Raw genomic sequence first — 19,958 nt, 5'->3', positions numbered from 1 at the left:
AGAAACAAACCCTCCTTGCACCTTTACCTGTCCTTCCATCTTTCCTTTTAAGAAAGCAGGCCCCAGTGAAAACACAAGCTCTGGGACAAATCAGGTATTTTATTCTTCCCCTTCCCTTTCCCTTTTACACCGCCAAGAAAAGGCATTTGCCAGACAAGGGATGAAACGCTCGGTTTTATCCGAGGGTAGTCTCTTCCACATGCCTTCTCAGAAATTACTGAGAGGAACACGTGCAGACAACACACACAATATTTTTGCAGTTTCCTTAGGAAATGGGTTAAAAAAGCTGTTTGCAGCAAGAGCGGAAAGAGAAAACTAAACATAGTGAGAGATTTTCTTTTGTTCGCAAGGAAAGAGCATCCAAAGCCCATGGGTGTAAGACCCTTATCTGGGTGGTGCCATGGATGCCTTCTCCTTTGGAAACTCTCCCTTTGTCATGAGAAGCCTCTGGGGACTCCTCCATTCTCAAGGTCTCTCCCAGTGTGGGTTTTCCCCATGAGAAATGAGGTGCAAGGCCTGAAAAAATCTCTTCCTGCAGGCAAGACACTTGTAGGCTCTTTCTCCCACCTGGATTTGCTGATATTTAATGAGTTCATGCTGTGGCTGAAGCTCTTCCTGCACCTGGGGCGTTTGTAAGCGCTTCTTCCCAGCATGCGGTCTGTCATGGGTGAGGATCTCCTAGCTCTGGATGTACCTCTTCCTTAAGTCAAGGCACTCTCCCCTCTGTTGGGTTGCTCTTATTTTCTAGGGAATGAGCTCCAGCTGAAGTTCTTCCCATTATCCCTGCAGACATGCTTTCTTCCTTTCTTTCCAGCCAAGGTTTCTTTTGGATCTTCATGCACTGACCCACAGCATATGGGTTTATCCAGAGGCGAGCAGAGGTGACTTTCCTGGGCTCTTTGAGTGAAGACTCACTTTCCTGGGTGACTTTCCTCATACCGTCATACCCTCATACCCTCATTTCCTCATCCCCTGGGAGAAATGTGCTTCTGATCTACCTACCAACATCCCAAGGGCTTCCAGTGGCTTAGCCACAGCCAGATCTGGGCTCTCCTTTGTGTGGTCACTTGGCACCCCATCTCCAGCTGAAAAGGGGAGCAATATGGGTAATTCCCACACCGGGGACAAAGCAGGAACAGGATATATTTGTCCCAGAACACCCACACGAGAACCTAAGGCCAGGAAGAGTGATACGGTCCAGCCAAAGGATGGGAAAACTCCAAGGCACGCCGGTCACAAGCCAAAATGGGGTCTGCCTTATCCAAGTGAGTCAAAGTGAAACTGGGAGCATTTCCTTATGCAGAGGTGTGGGAATTGTGACTTTTTTCTGTGCCTTGATGTGTCATTTGTGAATCTTGGCAGGATGTTGCTTGCTCAGATGGAGATTGGAAGTGTTGCCTGCCTTGGTCTGGGATGAGCATCACCAAAACTCTGGACTCCTTACCCAGCACTGCTCTGACTTCTTAGCTCTCCTGCATGACATCTCACAAAGGTTCACTTGCAGCTGGCCAGCTGGTCCCCATGGGCTCTTGTGATAGGAGCAGTGAGCTGGGCACTGCCAAAATAGGAGCCTGGCTACAAGGATAGAGGAGAGCAGAGAGCATCAGCTGGCTTTTCCTGTTTTCCTTTTCCTTTCCAGACTCTTCTATCAGCATCCCTACACCCTTTGCATCCCAGAGGAGGTGACGGCATTGGGGAATCTCCTAAGCTGCTCAAAGAAGATGGAGCAAATGCATCATTCCCTGCTGGGCTCACAGCGATATCTCCCAAGAAACGCGCCGGCAAATATCTTCCTGACACCTAGAGTTCTCTACTGTCTGCACCAGGATAAACCACGGCTTCAAGGCTCAAGGATGGGAGTTTGCTCTTTGTTGGGTTTTTATGCTGGGTTTCACGGTAGAAACTTCAAATCTCTCTCTTGCGGCTTCTGGGACTTGGTATTTACTGCTGTTACCAAACCATTGAGCAGCAACTCCCCTAAAGGTGATGGGAGAAAAGGTGACGTGCAAGGAATCCCAGAGAATATTTTACGCAGTGATAAACAGAATAAGGATGGGAAGAGGGGACTGGATCTGCCCAACAGCCATCGTTGGATGCCCACACTAGGGACAGGGTTTCTCTCTCTCTGCTCTCAGCCAAGTTTCGGGGGAGGGAGTTTGATCTGCAGGAGGGTTTGAAGATGAGTTTGCCACAGGGCTCTTCCTCTGCTCAAGGTATTTGTAAGGCTCTCTTCTGTGTGGATCTAGAATTGGGTGACCAGGTTCGAGCTCTGGCAGAAGCTCGACCCACACGCAGGGCACTACTACGGCTTGTCTCCTTTGTGGACACGCTTGTGGGATCTAAGTTCAGAACTGCTTTTGAAGCCCTTTGCACAGTCAGGGCACTTGTAGGGTCTCTCTCCTGTGTGGATGCGCTGGTGGATAATAACCTCAGACCTGCATTTGAAGCTCTTCTCACAATCAGGGCACTTGTAGGGTCTCTCTCCTGTGTGGATCCGTTTGTGCAACTTAAGTACAGAACTCGTTTTGAAGCTCTTCTCACAATCAGGGCACTTGTAGGGTCTCTCTCCTGTGTGGATCCGTTTGTGCAACTTGAGTACAGAACTCGTTTTGAAGCTCTTCTCACAATCAGGGCACTTGTAGGGTCTCTCTCCTGTGTGGGTCAGTTTGTGCACAAGGAGATGAGAACTGCTTCTGAAGCTCTTCCCACACTCAGGGCACTTGTAGGGCTTCTCGCCTGTGTGAAAGTGCTGGTGGTAGGTAAGATCTGCTCTTCTTCTGAAGCTCTTCTCACACTGTGAGCACTTGTAAGGTCTCTCTCCTGTGTGAAAGCGCTGATGGTAGGAGAGTTCAGAGCTGCTTCTGAAGCTCTTCTCACACTGTGAGCACTTGTAGGGTCTCTCTCCTGTGTGGATGCGCTGGTGGATAATAACCTCGGACCTGCATTTGAAGCTCTTCTCACAATCAGGGCACTTGTAAGGTCTCTCTCCTGTGTGGATCCGTTTGTGCAAATTGAGTACAGAACTCCTTTTGAAGCTCTTGTCACAATCAGGGCACTTGTAGGGTCTCCCTCCTGTGTGGATCCGTTTGTGGAAATTGAGTACAGAACTACTTTTGAAGCTCTTCTCACACTCAGGGCACTTGTAGGGTCTCTCTCTTAAGTGGATGCGCTGGTGGATAATAACCTCGGACCTGCTTTTGAAACTCTTCTCACAATCAGGGCACTTGTAGGGTCTCTCTTCGGTGTGGATCCGTTTGTGCGAATTGAGTACAGAACTCCTTTTGAAGCTCTTCTCACAATCAGGACACTTGTAGGGTCTCTCTCCTGAGTGGATGCGCTGGTGCTTAATCAAGTCAGAAGTGCTTCTGAAGCTCTTCCCACACTCAGGGCACTGGTAGGGTCTCTCTCCTGTGTGGATCCGTTTGTGCAACTGGAGTACATAACTCCTTTTGAAGCTCTTCTCACAATCAGGGCACTTGTAGGGTCTCTCTGCTGTGTGGGTCAGTTTGTGCACAAGGAGTTGAGAACTGCTTCTGAAGCTCTTCCCACACTCAGGGCACTTGTAGGGCTTCTCTCCTGTGTGAAAGTGCTGGTGGTAGGTAAGATCTGCTCTTCTTCTGAAGCTCTTCTCACACTGTGAGCACTTGTAAGGTCTCTCTCCTGTGTGAAAGCGGTGATGGTAGATGAGTTCAGAGCTGCTTCTGAAGCTCTTCTCACACTGTGAGCACTTGTAGGGTCTCTCTCCTGTGTGAAAGCGCTGGTGGTAGGTGAGCTGTGAACTGCATTTGAAGCTCTTCTCACACTGTGAGCACTTGTAAGGTCTCTCTCCTGTGTGAGAGCGGTGGTGGTAAGTGAGGTTAGAGTTTCTTCTGAAGCTCTTACCACACTCAGGGCACTTGTAGGGTCTCTCTCCTGTGTGGATGCGCTGGTGCTTAACGAGATGGGAATGACTTTTAAAGATTCTTCCACACTCATCACATTGGTTCTCCATTTTCTTCTGGCAGCCTTGCTTCTTTGTCAGTTCTTTAGGCTCTTTTTGACCTTTGCTGCCACCTAGGGGATTCCTTGCTCGATTTCCTGGGTGGGTTTTCAGTGGCTTCTTGAGATGCTTTCCATGCTCCAGGCCCTTTTGGACGCCCCTCCTGATTTTTCCCACAGAGTCACCATTCAACTGCCTTTGGGCCATGCCACTTTTCTGAAGAGTCTCCTTTGCTTTTGGGATCCTGTCACCTGCTGGATGACAGAGGAAATCCAGAACCAGCCCATAGTGCCCATAATATGGCCCAGGCAGAGATCTCTGATCCTCTCAGCTTGGCTTTTGCCAACCCCAATCTCCTCCTTTCCTCCACCACCTCACCTGCGCTGAGGTCTCCTGTCACATCCTCCACGCCATGCAGATCTGGGATCCAGGGATCTTCCCCTTCTTCAAGCTGAGAGATCACCACGGGTTTGGGGGACGGAAGTAATCCTTAAATGACATAAACAGAGGAGATGAGAGCATTTGGAGGGCCACTAAGATGATCAGAGGGCTGGAGCACCTCTCCTATGCATAAAGGTGGCGGAAACTGGGCTTGTTTAGCTTGAAGAAGAGAAGGCTCCAGGGAGACCTCATTGCGGCCTTCCAGTAGCTGAAGGCAGTGTATAAACAGGGGGGGGAACGCCTGTTTACATGTGTTGCTAGTGATAGGACAAGGGGGGATGGTTTTAAACTAAGACAGGGGAGATTTAGGTTGGAAATTAGGAGAAAGGTTTTCACTCAGAGGGTGGTGAGGCACTGGAACAGGTTGCCCAGGGAGGTTGTGGATGCCCCATCCCTGGAGGCATTCAAGGCCAGGCTTGATGCGACTCTGGGCAGCCTGCTCTAGTGGTTGGCAACCCTGCCCAGAGCAGGGGGGTTGAAACTAGATGATCTTTAAGGTCCTTTTCAACACAGGCCATTCTGTGACCCTATGATTTCCATGGGTTTGACACAGCTGCTAAGTGTCCACGTGTACTATGTTAGCACTCCCTTCTTGTAAAGCCACGTTTATGGCCCAGCATCATTCAAGCCAACAACATAGACTAGCTTCATTTGAAGACAGCAAGGCTCTTCCGTCTCTGAAATTACTGCAGGGACTTATTTATTTTCCTTATTTTTTACCTACTTGTTCAATGCAGTTGACTTCAAGAAGCTTTAGGGGAAAACTGAGGAAGGCAATGCTGAGAAGGAAGATTTACATGCAACCACCAAGAAAAGCTCTTTTATACGTATGTACATGTAACTATATATATATATATAGTTATATATATTATTATATTATATTATTACATATTCTAATAAACAGCATAATTATATATATTATATTATTGTATCATTATATCATTATATATATATGTTATAGTAGATAACACACTAATGCCTTCTTAAATTCATGCTTATCCTCTTTGTGTGTGCTTTTAGGTTTTTTTTTATTTATTATTTTATAATTCTGTATGCAGTTAATAATTGCATTGTGTTTATTATATGTCCTGCTCACAGAGGCTTCTTGTACAGCGCCAAGGCTGCCCTAATGAGGAGAAAAGGAAGCAAAGCCCTCACCCAGTGAAGTTACGGACGCGTACGTCTCCAGCATCACGTCCCGGTAGAGCGCTCGCTGTGCAGGATCCAGCAGCTCCCACTCCTCCCTGCTGAAATACACGGCCACCTCCACGAAGGTCACGGGTTCCTGCAAGCAAAGAGGCTCCATGTATGTCCTGGTTCCAGTTAGGACAGAGTTAAGTAGCTCATAGTAGCTGGTAGGGTGCTATGTTTTGAATTAGGATGAGAAGAGCGCTGATAACATGCTGATGTTTTAATTGTTGCAGAGCAGTGTTTACACCAGGCCAAGGACTTTTCGGCTTCTTGCTCTGTCCTGCCAGCGAGCAGGCTGGGGGTGCAGCAGGAGCTGGGAGGGGACAGACCCAGGACAGCTGACCCAAACTGGCCAAAGGGGTATTCCATACCATCTGGCGTCATGCTAAACAATATATAGGGGTGGCTGGCCGGGGTGGGGGGCCGGCTGCTCGGGGATAGGCTGGGCATCGGTCAGCGGGTGGTGAGCAATTGCATTGTGCATCACTTGTTTTCTTACACATTATTATTGTTAATACTATTACCATTATCACTATTATTATTATTATTGTTATTATTATTTTCCTGTCTTAATAAACTGCCTTTATCTCAACTCACAGGCTTCACTTTCCCGTTTCTCTCCCCCATCCCAGAGAGGGAGGGGGGAGGGTGAGCGAACGGCTGTGTGGTGTTTAGCTGCCAGCCGGGTTAAACCACAACAGTCTTTTTGGCGCCCAACGTGGGGCCCGAAGGGTTGAGATATCGACAAATCTGACCAGAGTGTGTGAAACTAAAATTGGTATAAGTATTGGACCTGCTTAATAGTTGCTAGTCACGATGTTGATTGCCTTAATCTCCAGTCTGCTATACCTGTATTCCAAATTGAGTTTTATGGTGCGTTACTTTCTGTATGTGCTCCCTGTTGCACTGTTTATCCTTTCCGGGCCCTGGTTTAAGATTGTTATGGTACTGTGCGGTGTAGCAATGGCTTATGAAATGATGAAATATCTGGTCATGACTTTAACCTGGTATTTGTACTCAGCACTGACATCGACTCTATACTTTGGAACCCATATCTCGGAAACTATTAGCAATTACACCTATTGCCTGTTTTCGTTAGGGAGCCAATCTGTGAAGGGGACAGGGGAAGACATGTTTCCCTACCTGTTCACTCTCCCTTTCTCCTTCACCACCCTCTTATCCCCCGAGCTAGTTACGGTGGTTCTCCGAGATGTTGAATATCCTTGGGATACTCAGACCAGCCTGCTCTTGTTGTTATGTCTCCTGAATGCGCTTCAGATTTTGTGGAGGGTTAAACAACTACTTAGGAATCTCATCCGGAGATCTGTCTTGAGGCGGGATAGTTGCGAGTGGCAGGGAGTGTGGGAGGATATGGGCAGGTTTCTAGAGCAGTGGTCACCTCCAGTGTTTTGGACATTCACCCCTGAACAACTGCAAAATCCTAAAAAGCTGGCAGAATGCTTGAAAAAAAGGTGTCATGACTCTGGCAGTTCCAAAGTGACACAAATCACTGTAGCGTGCTGGGGTCTGGCTTGTGCCTATCGAGCTGCAATTGATGCTACTAGCAACCTAGTGACAGACCCTGCAGCCGCTCCAGCTCCAGCTCCTGCAGCCGCTCCAGCTCCAGCTCCTGCAGCCGCTCCAGCTCCTGCAGCCGTTCCAGTTCCAGCTCCTGCAGCCGCTCCAGCTCCTGCAGCCGCTCCAGTTCCAGCTCCTGCAGCTACTCCAGCTCCAGCTCCTGCAGCCGCTCCAGCTCCTGCAGCCGCTCCAGTTCCAGCTCCTGCAGCTACTCCAGCTCCAGCTCCTGCAGCCGCTCCAGCTCCTGCAGCCGTTCCAGTTCCAGCTCCTGCAGCCGCTCCAGCTCCTGCAGCCGTTCCGGCTCCTGCAGCCGCTCCAGCTCCAGCCCCTGCAGCCACTCCAGCTCCAGCTCCTGCAGCCGCTCCAGCCCCTGCAGCCACTCCAGCTCCAGCTCCTGCAGCCGCTCCAGCTCCAGCTCCTGCAGCCGTTCCGGCTCCTGCAGCCGCTCCAGCTCCAGCCCCTGCAGCCGCTCCAGCTCCTGCAGCTGCCCCAGCTCGTGCAGCTGCTCCCACTCCTGTGGCTGGGTCAGAGAAACGAGCTGTAGCAGTGCAAGTTGACCCCGCAGAGGGTATTCCAACCCCTGTGGCAGACCCTGTGTCTGGGTCAGAGAAACGAGCTGTAGCAGTGCAAGTTGCCCCTGTAGACAAGGTGAAAAAATGGTATAGAGGCTCAGGTCGTTTAAAACGCAGACAGTCTTCTGCTAAGTCTGGGCGTAGTGAAGACGAGGCTGGGCCATCAAAGGTGCAGGAGACTGAAGATGAGGATGAGGATGGCGAAAAATCAACAGTAACTACCCGGACTCCATACCAGCCATCAAAGGTGCAGGAGACTGAAGATGAGGATGAGGATGTCGGAAAATCAACAGTAACTACCCGGACTCTACACCGGCCATCAAAGGTGCAGAAGACTGAAGATGAGGATGAGGATGTCGAAAAATCAACAGTAATTACCCGGACTCTATACCAGCGTGAGCTACGAGATGTGCGAAAAGATTTTGGTCGCTGTATAGGCGAGCAGCTTGTCACCTGGCTGCTCCGGTGCTGGGACACGGGAGCCAATTATGTGGAATTGGAGGGCAAGGAAGCCAGGCGGCTGGGATCCCTTGCTAGGGACGCATGCATTGACAAAGCAATTGGAGATGGAGCACAATCTCGCAGCCTCTGGAGGCGTCTCCTGTCAGCTGTGAAGGAAAGGTATCTCTTCAAGGAAGAACTTGTATGTTTACCAAGCAAATGGACCACCATGGAGAAGGGAATTCAGTACCTGAGGGAATTGGCCGTACGGGAAGTAATTTATAAGGACCTAGACGACGCACAAACATCCGCAGATCCAGATGCAGTCCGGTGTACACTACCCATGTGGCGGAAGTTTGTACAGAGTGCCCCATCATCATATGCCAGCTCATTGGCAATACTAGCCTGGAAAACGGAGGAGAATCCCACAGTGAATGAAGTGACTAAAATACTCCGGCAGTACGAAGGAAATCTCTCCTCTTCCCTAAAGGCCTGTGTCTCAGCTGTGGAGAAACTCTCTGAAGAGGTCCACCAACTTAAAGAGAATTTATCTTCCCCTCCACCTGAACGAACCAGTGTCCACCAGCTAAAAGAGAATGCTTTAGAGAAACTTTCTGAAAAGATCCACCAACTTGAAGAAAGATTATCTTCCCCTTCACCTGAACGAACCAGTGTCCACCAGCTAAAAGAGAATGCTTTGGAGAAACTTTCTGAAAAGATCCACCAACTTGAAGAAAGATTATCTTCCCCTTCACCTGAACGAACCAGTGTCCACCAGCTAAAAGAGAATACCTTGGAGAAACTTTCTGAAGAGATCCACCAACTTAAAGAGAGTTTATTTTCCTCCCCACCTGTACAAACCAGTGTCTCAGCTATTAGGGGTAAACGTTCATCTATACAAGGAAGACAATATGGTGGGCACACACACCGCGCCACCCTGTGGTTTTACCTACGTGACCATGGAGAGGACATGAGAAAATGGGATGGAAAATCTACTGCGACCCTAGAGGCACGGGTACGTGAATTGCAAAGGAAAACAATTGGGAAAAAGGAGTTCTCTGAAAGGTTTGCTGCTCCAACTTCCAGCAGGCAGTCCTTTAGACACAGAAACGAAGATTCTGACCAGGACTAGAGGGGCCCTGCCTCCAGCCAGGGGGAGGAAAGGGACAATCGAGTTTATTGGACTGTGTGGATTCGATGGCCTGGCACGTCAGACGCACAGAAGTATAAGGCTTTGGTAGACACCGGTGCACAATGTACTCTAATGCCATCAAGCTATAAAGGGCCAGAGCCCATTTGTATTTATGGTGTGACGGGGGGATCCCAGCAGTTAACTGTATTGGAGGCTGAAGTGAGTCTAACCGGTAATGAGTGGCAAAAGCACCGTATTGTGACTGGCCCAGATGCTCCGTGCATCCTTGGCATAGACTATCTTAGAAGAGGATATTTCAAGGACCCAAAAGGGTTCCGCTGGGCTTTTGGCATAGCTGCTTTGGAGACAGAGGACATTAAACAGTTGTCTACCTTGCCTGGTCTCTCAGAGGACCCTTCTGTTGTGGGGTTGCTGAGGGTTGAAGAACAGCAAGTGCCGATCGCTACCACAACTGTGCACCGGCGGCAATATCGCACCAACCGAGACTCCCTGAGTCCCATCCATAAGCTAATTCGTCAACTGGAGAGCCAAGGAGTGATCAGCAAGACTCATTCACCTTTTAATAGTCCCATATGGCCAGTGCGAAAGTCTAATGGTGAGTGGAGACTAACAGTGGACTATCGTGGCCTGAACGAAGTCACGCCACCACTGAGTGCTGCAGTGCCGGACATGCTAGAACTCCAGTATGAACTGGAATCAAAGGCAGCCAAGTGGTATGCCACAATTGATATCGCTAATGCATTTTTCTCCATCCCTCTAGCAGCACAGTGCAGGCCACAGTTTGCTTTCACTTGGAGGGGAGTCCAATATACTTGGAATCGGCTGCCCCAGGGGTGGAAACACAGCCCTACCATTTGCCATGGACTGATCCAGTCTGCGCTGGAGCAGGGGGAAGCTCCTGAACACCTGCAGTACATCGATGACATCATTGTGTGGGGTGACACTGCAGAAGAAGTTTTCGAGAAAGGGAAGAAAATAGTCCAAATCCTTCTGAAGGCTGGTTTTGCCATAAAACAGAATAAAGTTAAAGGACCTGCACGAGAGATCCAGTTTTTAGGAATAAAATGGCAAGATGGACGCCGTCAAATCCCAATGGATGTGATCAACAAAATAACAGCTATGTCTCCACCAACTAGCAAAAAAGAAACACAAACTTTCCTAGGTGTCGTGGGGTTTTGGAGAATGCATATTCCAAATTACAGTCTGATTGTAAACCCGCTCTACCAAGTAACCCGTAAGAAGAATGCTTTTGAATGGGGCCCTGAGCAACGACAAGCCTTTGAACAAATTAAGCAGGAAATAGTTCATGCAGTAGCCCTCGGGCCAGTCCGAACAGGACCAGATGTAAAGAATGTGCTCTACACCGCAGCCGGAGAGAATGGTCCCACCTGGAGCCTCTGGCAGAAAGAACCTGGGGAAACTCGAGGTCGACCCCTGGGGTTTTGGAGTCGGGGATACAGAGGATCTGAAGCCCGCTATACTCCAACTGAAAAGGAGATATTGGCAGCATATGAAGGAGTTCGATCTGCTTCGGAAGTGGTCGGTACTGAAGCGCAGCTCCTCCTGGCACCCCGACTGCCGGTACTAGGCTGGATGTTCAAAGGAAGGGTCCCCTCTACGCATCATGCAACTGATGCTACATGGAGCAAGTGGGTTGCACTGATTACTCAGCGGGCTCGAATAGGAAACCCCAGTCGCCCAGGAATCTTGGAGGTGATTATGGACTGGCCAGAAGGCAAATACTTTGGGATATCACCAGAGGAGGAGGTGGTTCGTGCTGAAGAAGCCCCCCTGTACAACAAGCTACCAGAAAATGAGAAGAAATATGCCTTGTTCACTGACGGGTCCTGTCGTATTGTGGGAAAGCATCGGAGATGGAAAGCTGCTGTATGGAGTCCTACACGACGAGTTGCAGAAGCTGCTGAGGGAGAAGGTGAATCGAGTCAGTTTGCAGAAGTAAAAGCCATTCAGCTGGCTTTAGATATTGCTGAACGAGAAAAGTGGCCAGTTCTCTATCTCTATACTGATTCATGGATGGTAGCAAATGCCCTGTGGGGGTGGTTACAGCAATGGAAGCAGAACAACTGGCAGCGCAGGGGCAAGCCCATCTGGGCTGCGGCATTGTGGCAAGATATTGCTGCCCGGGTAGAGAACCTGGTTGTAAAGGTACGCCATGTAGATGCTCATGTGCCCAAGAATCGGGCTACTGAAGAACACCAAAACAACCAGCAGGTGGATCAGGCTGCTAAGATTGAAGTGGCTCAGGTGGACCTGGACTGGCAACATAAAGGTGAATTATTTATAGCCCGATGGGCCCATGACACCTCAGGCCATCAAGGTAGAGATGCAACCTACAGATGGGCTCGTGATCGAGGGGTGGACCTGACCATGGACACTATAGCACAGGTTATTCATGACTGTGAAACATGTGCTGCAATCAAGCAAGCCAAACGGTCAAAACCTCTTTGGTATGGAGGACGATGGCTGAAATATAAATATGGAGAGGCCTGGCAGATTGATCACATCACACTCCCTCAAACCCGCAACGGCAAGCGCCACGTACTTACAATGGTGGAAGCAACCACCGGATGGCTGGAAACATATCCTGTGCCCCATGCCACCGCCCGGAACACCATCCTGGGCCTTGAAAAGCAAGTCTTATGGCGACATGGCACCCCAGAGAGAATTGAGTCAGACAACGGGACTCATTTCCGAAACAACCTTATAGACACTTGGGCCAAAGAACATGGTATTGAGTGGGTGTATCACATCCCCTATCATGCACCAGCCTCTGGAAAAGTTGAACGATACAATGGACTGTTGAAGACTACACTGAAAGCAATGGGTGCTGGGACGTTCAAAAATTGGGATACACATTTGGCAAAGGCCACCTGGTTAGTCAATACCAGGGGATCTGCCAACCGAGCTGGACCTGCCCAATCAAACCTGTTACGCACTGTAGAAGGGGATTTGATACTGGGTGAGAATAGCCCATGAGTTGAATTGTAGTATGTTAATTATTATATAATAATGTATGTCATCACTACCATGATTGCTATATATCATAGATGAAAATGGTGATTAATTAGAATGTATTGGACAGAGTGTAACCTGAGCATGACATAAATGGTATGGAATAAGGGGTGGATATCTGTCCTGGTTCCAGTTAGGACAGAGTTAAGTAGCTCATAGTAGCTGGTAGGGTGCTATGTTTTGAATTAGGATGAGAAGAGCGCTGATAACATGCTGATGTTTTAATTGTTGCAGAGCAGTGTTTACACCAGGCCAAGGACTTTTCGGCTTCTTGCTCTGTCCTGCCAGCGAGCAGGCTGGGGGTGCAGCAGGAGCTGGGAGGGGACAGACCCAGGACAGCTGACCCAAACTGGCCAAAGGGGTATTCCATACCATCTGACGTCATGCTAAACAATATATAGGGGTGGCTGGCCGGGGTGGGGGGCCGGCTGCTCGGGAATAGGCTGGGCATCGGTCAGCGGGTGGTGAGCAATTGCATTGTGCATCACTTGTTTTCTTACACATTATTATTGTTAATACTATTACCATTATCACTATTATTATTATTATTGTTATTATTATTTTCCTGTCTTAATAAACTGCCTTTATCTCAACTCACAGGCTTCACTTTCCCGTTTCTCTCCCCCATCCCAGAGAGGGAGGGGGGAGGGTGAGCGAACGGCTGTGTGGTGTTTAGCTGCCAGCCGGGTTAAACCACAACAATGTAGAAGCAGCCTGTTGATGACAGAAGCTCCAGTCCCAGTTGCTTCTCTGTGCCCAGCACACAAATGCTGGCTGAGGGCATCTCATCTTCCCCCTGCATTCACATCCCTTCCCCCTTGGCCTCTCCTGGCTGCTTCTCCAAGCCCCTACCTCAGCTGGATGTGCCATGGCCATTTCCTGCCCTCCTGCAGGCTGCAACAATCACAGGTGAAAGGTAGATGTCAAACTGGAACCTGCTGGGACAAGAGAAATGGCACGGTAGGTTTAGGGGAATACAGCAGTCCCTGTCCCTGTCCCTCCCCAGCCCTAGTCCAGCTGCAGGCCATTGCTTGGAAGTAAAAGCCATCTGGGCCGCAGATTTAAGAAAGGAAAAAACTGCTGCACATCAGCAGTAGTCACAGAGGAGTGAGAAAACGAGATGAAAACAACCCTGCAGACACTAAGGTCAGTGAAGAAAGAGGAAGGAGGTGCTCCAGGCACCAGGACAGAATTTCCCCTGAAGCCTGTGGCCGGGACCACGGTGAAGCAGGCTGTCCTGCTGCAGCCCACGATGTGGCAGAGTGGATCAGCTCTCTAAACTGCAGCCCACTGAGGAGCTCATGCTGGGGCAGGTGGATGTGGCCTAAGAGGGGGCTGCAACCCACGGAGAGCTGCCCTTTGCCCCGTCGCGTTTGACAGTGCTATTTATCGGTAAGTGATCTCCCCTGTCCCTGTCTCAACCCACGAGCTGTGAGGTTGTTCTTGTTTCAGAGTATTTTCTTCCTCTGACCCATTCAAGAGGAGCACTGAGTCCAGTGCCTAAGCTGGTGGAAATGCTGACCATGCCTGAGGGAGGACCAGCAGCTGCCTGTAAAATGGGCCTTCATTTGCAGGCAGATCCTGAACAGCAGCCTTGGGAAGCATTTGCAGAAAAAAGAAAGCCAAGTCCTGTAGTTAAGGAGTAGCACAAGCCCCAGAACAAGCAAGCAAGGAAACCATGTGCTGGCAGAACAAAAGGTAACATCAGAAGAGCCACTAGAGGAAGATCTTGCCTGCTGGATCCCCTAAAGACATGTAGGGGGTGGAGAGGAAAATTCCTTACCCGGAGGTTTTAGCTTGAGACAGAGAACAGGAGGCAGGCAAATATTTATAGCATGCAGGAATCCATACATGCAAAGGATTCATTTAATGTCAGGTGTGTGTGCCTCTTAGAAATATAGTCCCAGATATATTATTAGAGATTCAACAGGTCAGCAAAGCATGCTGATAGTCCCTGCTCGCTTCTTTATTTTCCCAGCTCCAACCCCTTCCTGCGCCCCCTCAGAAACCTCACAAACAGAGTCTAATCCAAAGCTCAGGAAACAACACTGCAGATCCGGAGCCTTCCTGCTGAGGACTTGCACCCGCTTTTACAGGGCCCAGCTAATCTCTTGGCTGCAGCCAGGAGAGGAGCAGCGAGCAATGAGCTGCATGCTTTGGGTCGGGACAGCTATCTCCCACCCTTGAACAGCAAGATGGGGCAGATCCTGCTTTTCCTTTCCCCTTTTGCATCACCTTCCAAGTCTGGTGCTGAACTTTAGATGCTCAGGTGGTGATAAGCACCATGCCAGTCCCCGTCTCAAAGGGGGAATCATGTGGAAAAGGAAAAACCCTGCCTCTTCTCTGCACAAGCAATGAAGAGGGCCTACCTCGAGTCCACTATAGGCTGCTCCCACCCTCGTTGCAGGCAGCCAGGCTCCTCTGAGTCGTGTAGGCTGGAGGATGCAAGTGTCCTGAGGCTGGACCCAGCTGCAGGATGGCCGTGGTGCACCTCCTGCAACCAAGACGCTGCCTGGGTGGCGTCCAGACAGGCTCTCACTTGCCTTACAGGGCGCCCCTCCGAGGGCTGCTGGTGGGCGGGGAGCTGTGAGCTGCACCAAAGGCTTTTCCCCCCACTGAGCACCCTGGGAGAGCCCAGACTCTCAGGCTCTTCCTGTGGGGGGGCATTTCCATGCCCTGGGACTCTGTTTGCACCCCGCCCAAGGTACCTGACCCCTCATCAGCTCTGTTGGAGGAGCTCTGGGCTGCAGCTCAGCCTTGGCCATGGCTCCTCCTGATGTGCAGCATGGCTTCCTGGCCCCGAACCAGAATGTGTTGTGAAGCTGCGGCACAGAAAATCAAAGCGGTCGGTTAGGGATTGACCTCGGCCTTCTCGGTTGGCTGCCCCAGAGCATGCCACTATGTGAGGAAAGGGTTAAGCGCTCTGCCCTGCTCAGCCTTCCCTGCTGTGCACGGAAAGAGTTAACTCTCCTAGAAGCAGGCCACTGATGGCTTTGTCTCTGCCCAGAGCTGCAAGCAAAGGCCTGAGCACTTTGCTGGGATGTAGTAGGGGCAACAACCCACTAGGTGACACAAGACCCCAAGTCCTGTTCAGTTGAGGAAATCAGACTCTATAACCTCGGAATGGTTATAAAGCAGGCATGTTTACTCCGTGCTGCGCACAGGCACTGGGCGCAAGGAGGTTAACTTCACCTAGCTTGTGCACCAAGTGTTACTAGCTGTGTGCATATATTAGGGGTATATATACATATTCATTCAATTTTCCACAAGTCTCTTGCCTATTCATCAGGTCTCCGAAGAATCATTAACATAGGTTCCCTCCCCTATTCGCATGCATACTGGTCTCCTTGCGTGGTCTTCCAGCGTACTCTGGTGGTGTTTTGATGAAGGCCAGAAGGCTGCCTCGCTACTAAACCTCTGATGTTTCCTTTCTTTGACAGACTTCAGCAGTCAAGCCAGTTCCCTCTGGTTCCTTTATCTGTGCAAACAGTCTTTTACTCCCTTATCTTTGTGGTCGTTAACATACAGTTGTGCTAGCTAAGACCTACAGAATCAACATCCTTTATCTTACCTTGTTCCCTGTTTTAGTGCCAGTGGCAGGTTGTGAGGCTGGGAAGAAAAAGCTGTGCAACTCGACCCTCTTCCCGAGAAACAAACGTGGCCTACTGAGTGGGTGGTGGTGACTGTTGTGCACTTCCTGACAAGAAGCTGCTCCTGCAGTAGTGAGATTTGCAGGGCTCAGTTTCTGGTGTCCACCGCTCCTGCAAGTATTGCAATGAGCTCACCTGTAGTAAAAAATATGCTACCTGGATATACATTTCCTCGAGCTCTTCTTCGCTCTTGACACATTTTTGTGAGATAGTTGAGGGGAGCAGGAGGATTTTAATCTTCCCTTGATGAAAATGGAAAAAAAAAAAAAAAAAAAAAGGAAAAATCCAGGTAAAGAGCAAGGGATGAAAGGAGCTATCAGTTGTCACAAAAATGACTCAGGATGTTTTTTGACAAAGGATGAAACAGCCCCCAAGGACAGATTTACAAAGTTGTTCTGAAGTTTAGTTATGACCATGAGACCCCCTCCTCCGCTAGGGAAAGGACAGGAAGAGAGCAATTAGCAGCAGCTCATATACAGCTTGCAACACAGGGCGGTGCAAACACCCCCAGTCACACCATTAAACCCATCCTGACCCTGGCAATGCCTTCCCTCATTGCCAGGCACAGCAGGGCAGGAGCAGGGCCTTGGCTTGCCTGCAGTCGTATGTTGATGTCCCCTGAGATCTTGCTCTTCTCCAGGGTAGAAGTTATCTCAGAACAGGACCTGGGGTCTTGTGTCACCTAGTGGGTTGTTGCCCCTACTACATCCCAGCAAAGTGCTCAGGCCTTTGCTTGCAGCTCTGGGCAGAGACAAAGCCATCAGTGGCCTGCTTCTAGGAGAGTTAACTCTTTCCGTGCACAGCAGGGAAGGCTGAGCAGGGCAGAGCGCTTAACCCTTTCCTCACATAGTGGCATGCTCTGGGGCAGCCAACCGAGAAGGCCGAGGTCAATCCCTAACCGACCGCTTTGATTTTCTGTGCCGCAGCTTCACAACACATTCTGGTTCGGGGCCAGGAAGCCATGCTGCACATCAGGAGGAGCCATGGCCAAGGCTGAGCTGCAGCCCAGAGCTCCTCCAACAGAGCTGATGAGGGGTCAGGTACCTTGGGCGGGGTGCAAACAGAGTCCCAGGGCATGGAAATGCCCCCCCACAGGAAGAGCCTGAGAGTCTGGGCTCTCCCAGGGTGCTCAGTGGGGGGAAAAGCCTTTGGTGCAGCTCACAGCTCCCCGCCCACCAGCAGCCCTCGGAGGGGCGCCCTGTAAGGCAAGTGAGAGCCTGTCTGGACGCCACCCAGGCAGCGTCTTGGTTGCAGGAGGTGCACCACGGCCATCCTGCAGCTGGGTCCAGCCTCAGGACACTTGCATCCTCCAGCCTACACGACTCAGAGGAGCCTGGCTGCCTGCAACGAGGGTGGGAGCAGCCTATAGTGGACTCGAGGTAGGCCCTCTTCATTGCTTGTGCAGAGAAGAGGCAGGGTTTTTCCTTTTCCACATGATTCCCCCTTTGAGACGGGGACTGGCATGGTGCTTAGCACCACCTGAGCATCTAAAGTTCAGCACCAGACTTGGAAGGTGATGCAAAAGGGGAAAGGAAAAGCAGGATCTGCCCCATCTTGGTGTTCAAGGGTGGGAGATAGCTGTCCCGACCCAAAGCATGCAGCTCATTGCTCGCTGCTCCTCTCCTGGCTGCAGCCAAGAGATTAGCTGGGCCCTGTAAAAGCGGGTGCAAGTCGTCAGCAGGAAGGCTCCGGATCTGCAGTGTTGTTTCCTGAGCTTTGGTTTAGACTCTGTTTGTGAGGTTTCTGAGGGGGCGCAGGAAGGGGTTGGAGCTGGGAAAATAAAGAAGTGAGCAGGGACTATCAGCATGCTTTGCTGACCTGTTGAATCTCTAATAATATATCTGGGACTATATTTCTAAGAGGCACACACACCTGACATTAAATGAATCCTTTGCATGTATGGATTCCTGCATGCTATAAATATTTGCCTGCCCCCTGTTCTCTGTCTCAAGCTAAAACCTCCGGGTAAGGAATTTTCCTCTCCACCCCCTACATGTCTTTAGGGGATCCAGCAGGCAAGATCTTCCTCTAGTGGCTCTTCTGATGTTACCTTTTGTTCTGCCAGCACGTGGTTTCCTTGCTTGCTTGTTCTGGGGCTTGTGCTACTCCTTAACTACAGGACTTGGCTTTCTTTTTTCTGCAAATGCTTCCCAAGGCTGCTGTTCAGGATCTGCCTGCAAATGAAGGCCCATTTTACAGGCAGCTGCTGGTCCTCCCTCAGGCATGGTCAGCATTTCCACCAGCTTAGGCACTGGACTCACTCAGTGCTCCTCTTGAATGGGTCAGAGGAAGAAAATACTCTGAAACAAGAACAACCTCACAGCTCGTGGGTTGAGACAGGGACAGGGGAGATCACTTACCGATAAATAGCACTGTCAAACGCGACGGGGCAAAGGGCAGCTCTCCGTGGGTTGCAGCCCCCTCTTAGGCCACATCCACCTGCCCCAGCATGAGCTCCTCAGTGGGCTGCAGTTTAGAGAGCTGATCCACTCTGCCACATCGTGGGCTGCAGCAGGACAGCCTGCTTCACCGTGGTCCCGGCCACAGGCTTCAGGGGAAATTCTGTCCTGGTGCCTGGAGCACCTCCTTCCTCTTTCTTCACTGACCTTAGTGTCTGCAGGGTTGTTTTCATCTCGTTTTCTCACTCCTCTGTGACTACTGCTGATGTGCAGCAGTTTTTTCCTTCCCTAAATCTGCGGCCTGTTACACATTACTTCTGGTAGAAATCATTCCCGACACATCGTGGGTAAGGTAGATCGAATTTCAATTTATTTGAGCATTTCAGCAAGCAGCAATAAGTAAAACAGCGCTGGGCGGCCGGGGAGTCTCCTGCTCCGCCAACGGCGCGCACCTCAGCCCGCCAGTCTCGATTTATAGCCTAGTAGTTCCGGGTTTAGTGGCACCTCCTGGTGTCTTCTGCGACTGCGCGGCCTGTTGCTAGGGGGTCTTCGTCAGTCCTCTGGTGGTCGCGGGGATGAAGATCGTCGTCTTCCTCTGCGTTTGGGTCATGACTTTGCTGCAGTATGTGTGTTCTCATGCGAGGGGGAATGCCATTTTGCCCTTATTTGGAGCAGGTTTCTACTGCAATTGTTAACTTAACAGGAAGTTCCCATACTTGCTTTTTTCCTTCAACAGGATATTGGGGGTATAAGCAGTCAGCTGTTGAAACCTCCCATCAGCAACATTTAATGAACAAACAAGGCTTACACTTACACATTACACGGCCCAGATGGCTTTTACCCCCAAGCAATGGCCTGCAGCTGGACTAGGGCTGGGGAGGGACAGGGACAGGGACTGCTGTATTCCCCTAAACCTACCGTGCCATTTCTCTTATCCCAGCAGGTTCCAGTTTGACATCTACCTTTCACCTGTGATTGTTGCAGCCTGCAGGAGGGCAGGAAATGGCCATGGCACATCCAGCTGAGGTAGGGGCTTGGAGAAGCAGCCAGGAGACGCCAGGGGGGAAGGGATGTGAATGCAGGGGGAAGATGAGATGCCCTCAGCCAGCATTTGTGTGCTGGGCACAGAGAAGCCACTGGGACTGGAGCTTCTGTCATCAACAGGCTGCTTCTACATGGAGCCTCTTTGCTTGCAGGAACCCGTGACCTTCGTGGAGGTGGCTGTGTATTTCAGCAGGGAGGAGTGGGAGCTGCTGGATCCTGCACAGCGAGCGCTCTACCGGGACGTGATGCTGGAGACGTACGCGTCCGTAACTTCACTGGGTGAGGGCTTTGCTTCCTTTTCTCCTCATTAGGGCAGCCTTGGCGCTGTACAAGAAGCCTCTGTGAGCAGGACATATAATAAACACAATGCAATTATTAACTGCATACAGAATTATAAAATAATAAATAAAAAAAACCTAAAAGCACACACAAAGAGGATAAGCATGAATTTAAGAAGGCATTAGTGTGTTATCCACT

At 50.3% G+C, this 19,958-nt stretch overlaps 2 protein-coding genes across 2 annotated transcripts in view; one reads left to right on the top strand and one right to left on the bottom strand.

Annotated features, from left to right (window-relative positions):
* Positions 1-81: 81 nt before the first annotated feature.
* Positions 82-15,231, bottom strand: LOC136788347 (zinc finger protein 420-like). Its single transcript, XM_066986680.1, has 5 exons — positions 14,758-15,231; positions 13,241-13,323; positions 5,579-5,705; positions 4,358-4,468; positions 82-4,233 (listed from the first exon to the last, which is right to left on the bottom strand). The coding sequence occupies exons 2-5, from the start codon at positions 13,262-13,264 to the stop codon at positions 2,303-2,305; spliced, it is 2,193 nt and encodes a 730-aa protein (XP_066842781.1). The 5' UTR covers positions 13,265-13,323; positions 14,758-15,231; the 3' UTR covers positions 82-2,302.
* A 3,156-nt stretch (positions 15,232-18,387) lies between these two features.
* Positions 18,388-19,958, top strand: part of LOC106049855 (zinc finger protein 208-like) — a 29,676-nt gene continuing 28,105 nt past the window's right edge. Inside the window, 3 exon segments of the mRNA XM_066986899.1 lie at positions 18,388-19,059; positions 19,381-19,463; positions 19,634-19,760. Coding sequence (XP_066843000.1) covers positions 19,440-19,463; positions 19,634-19,760 — 151 coding nt within the window. The 5' untranslated portion in view covers positions 18,388-19,059; positions 19,381-19,439.

This window comes from Anser cygnoides, chromosome 35 (genome assembly GCF_040182565.1).
Source record: "Anser cygnoides isolate HZ-2024a breed goose chromosome 35, Taihu_goose_T2T_genome, whole genome shotgun sequence".
NCBI lineage: Eukaryota > Metazoa > Chordata > Aves > Anseriformes > Anatidae > Anser > Anser cygnoides.
This window is presented reverse-complemented; position numbering and strand designations above follow the sequence as displayed.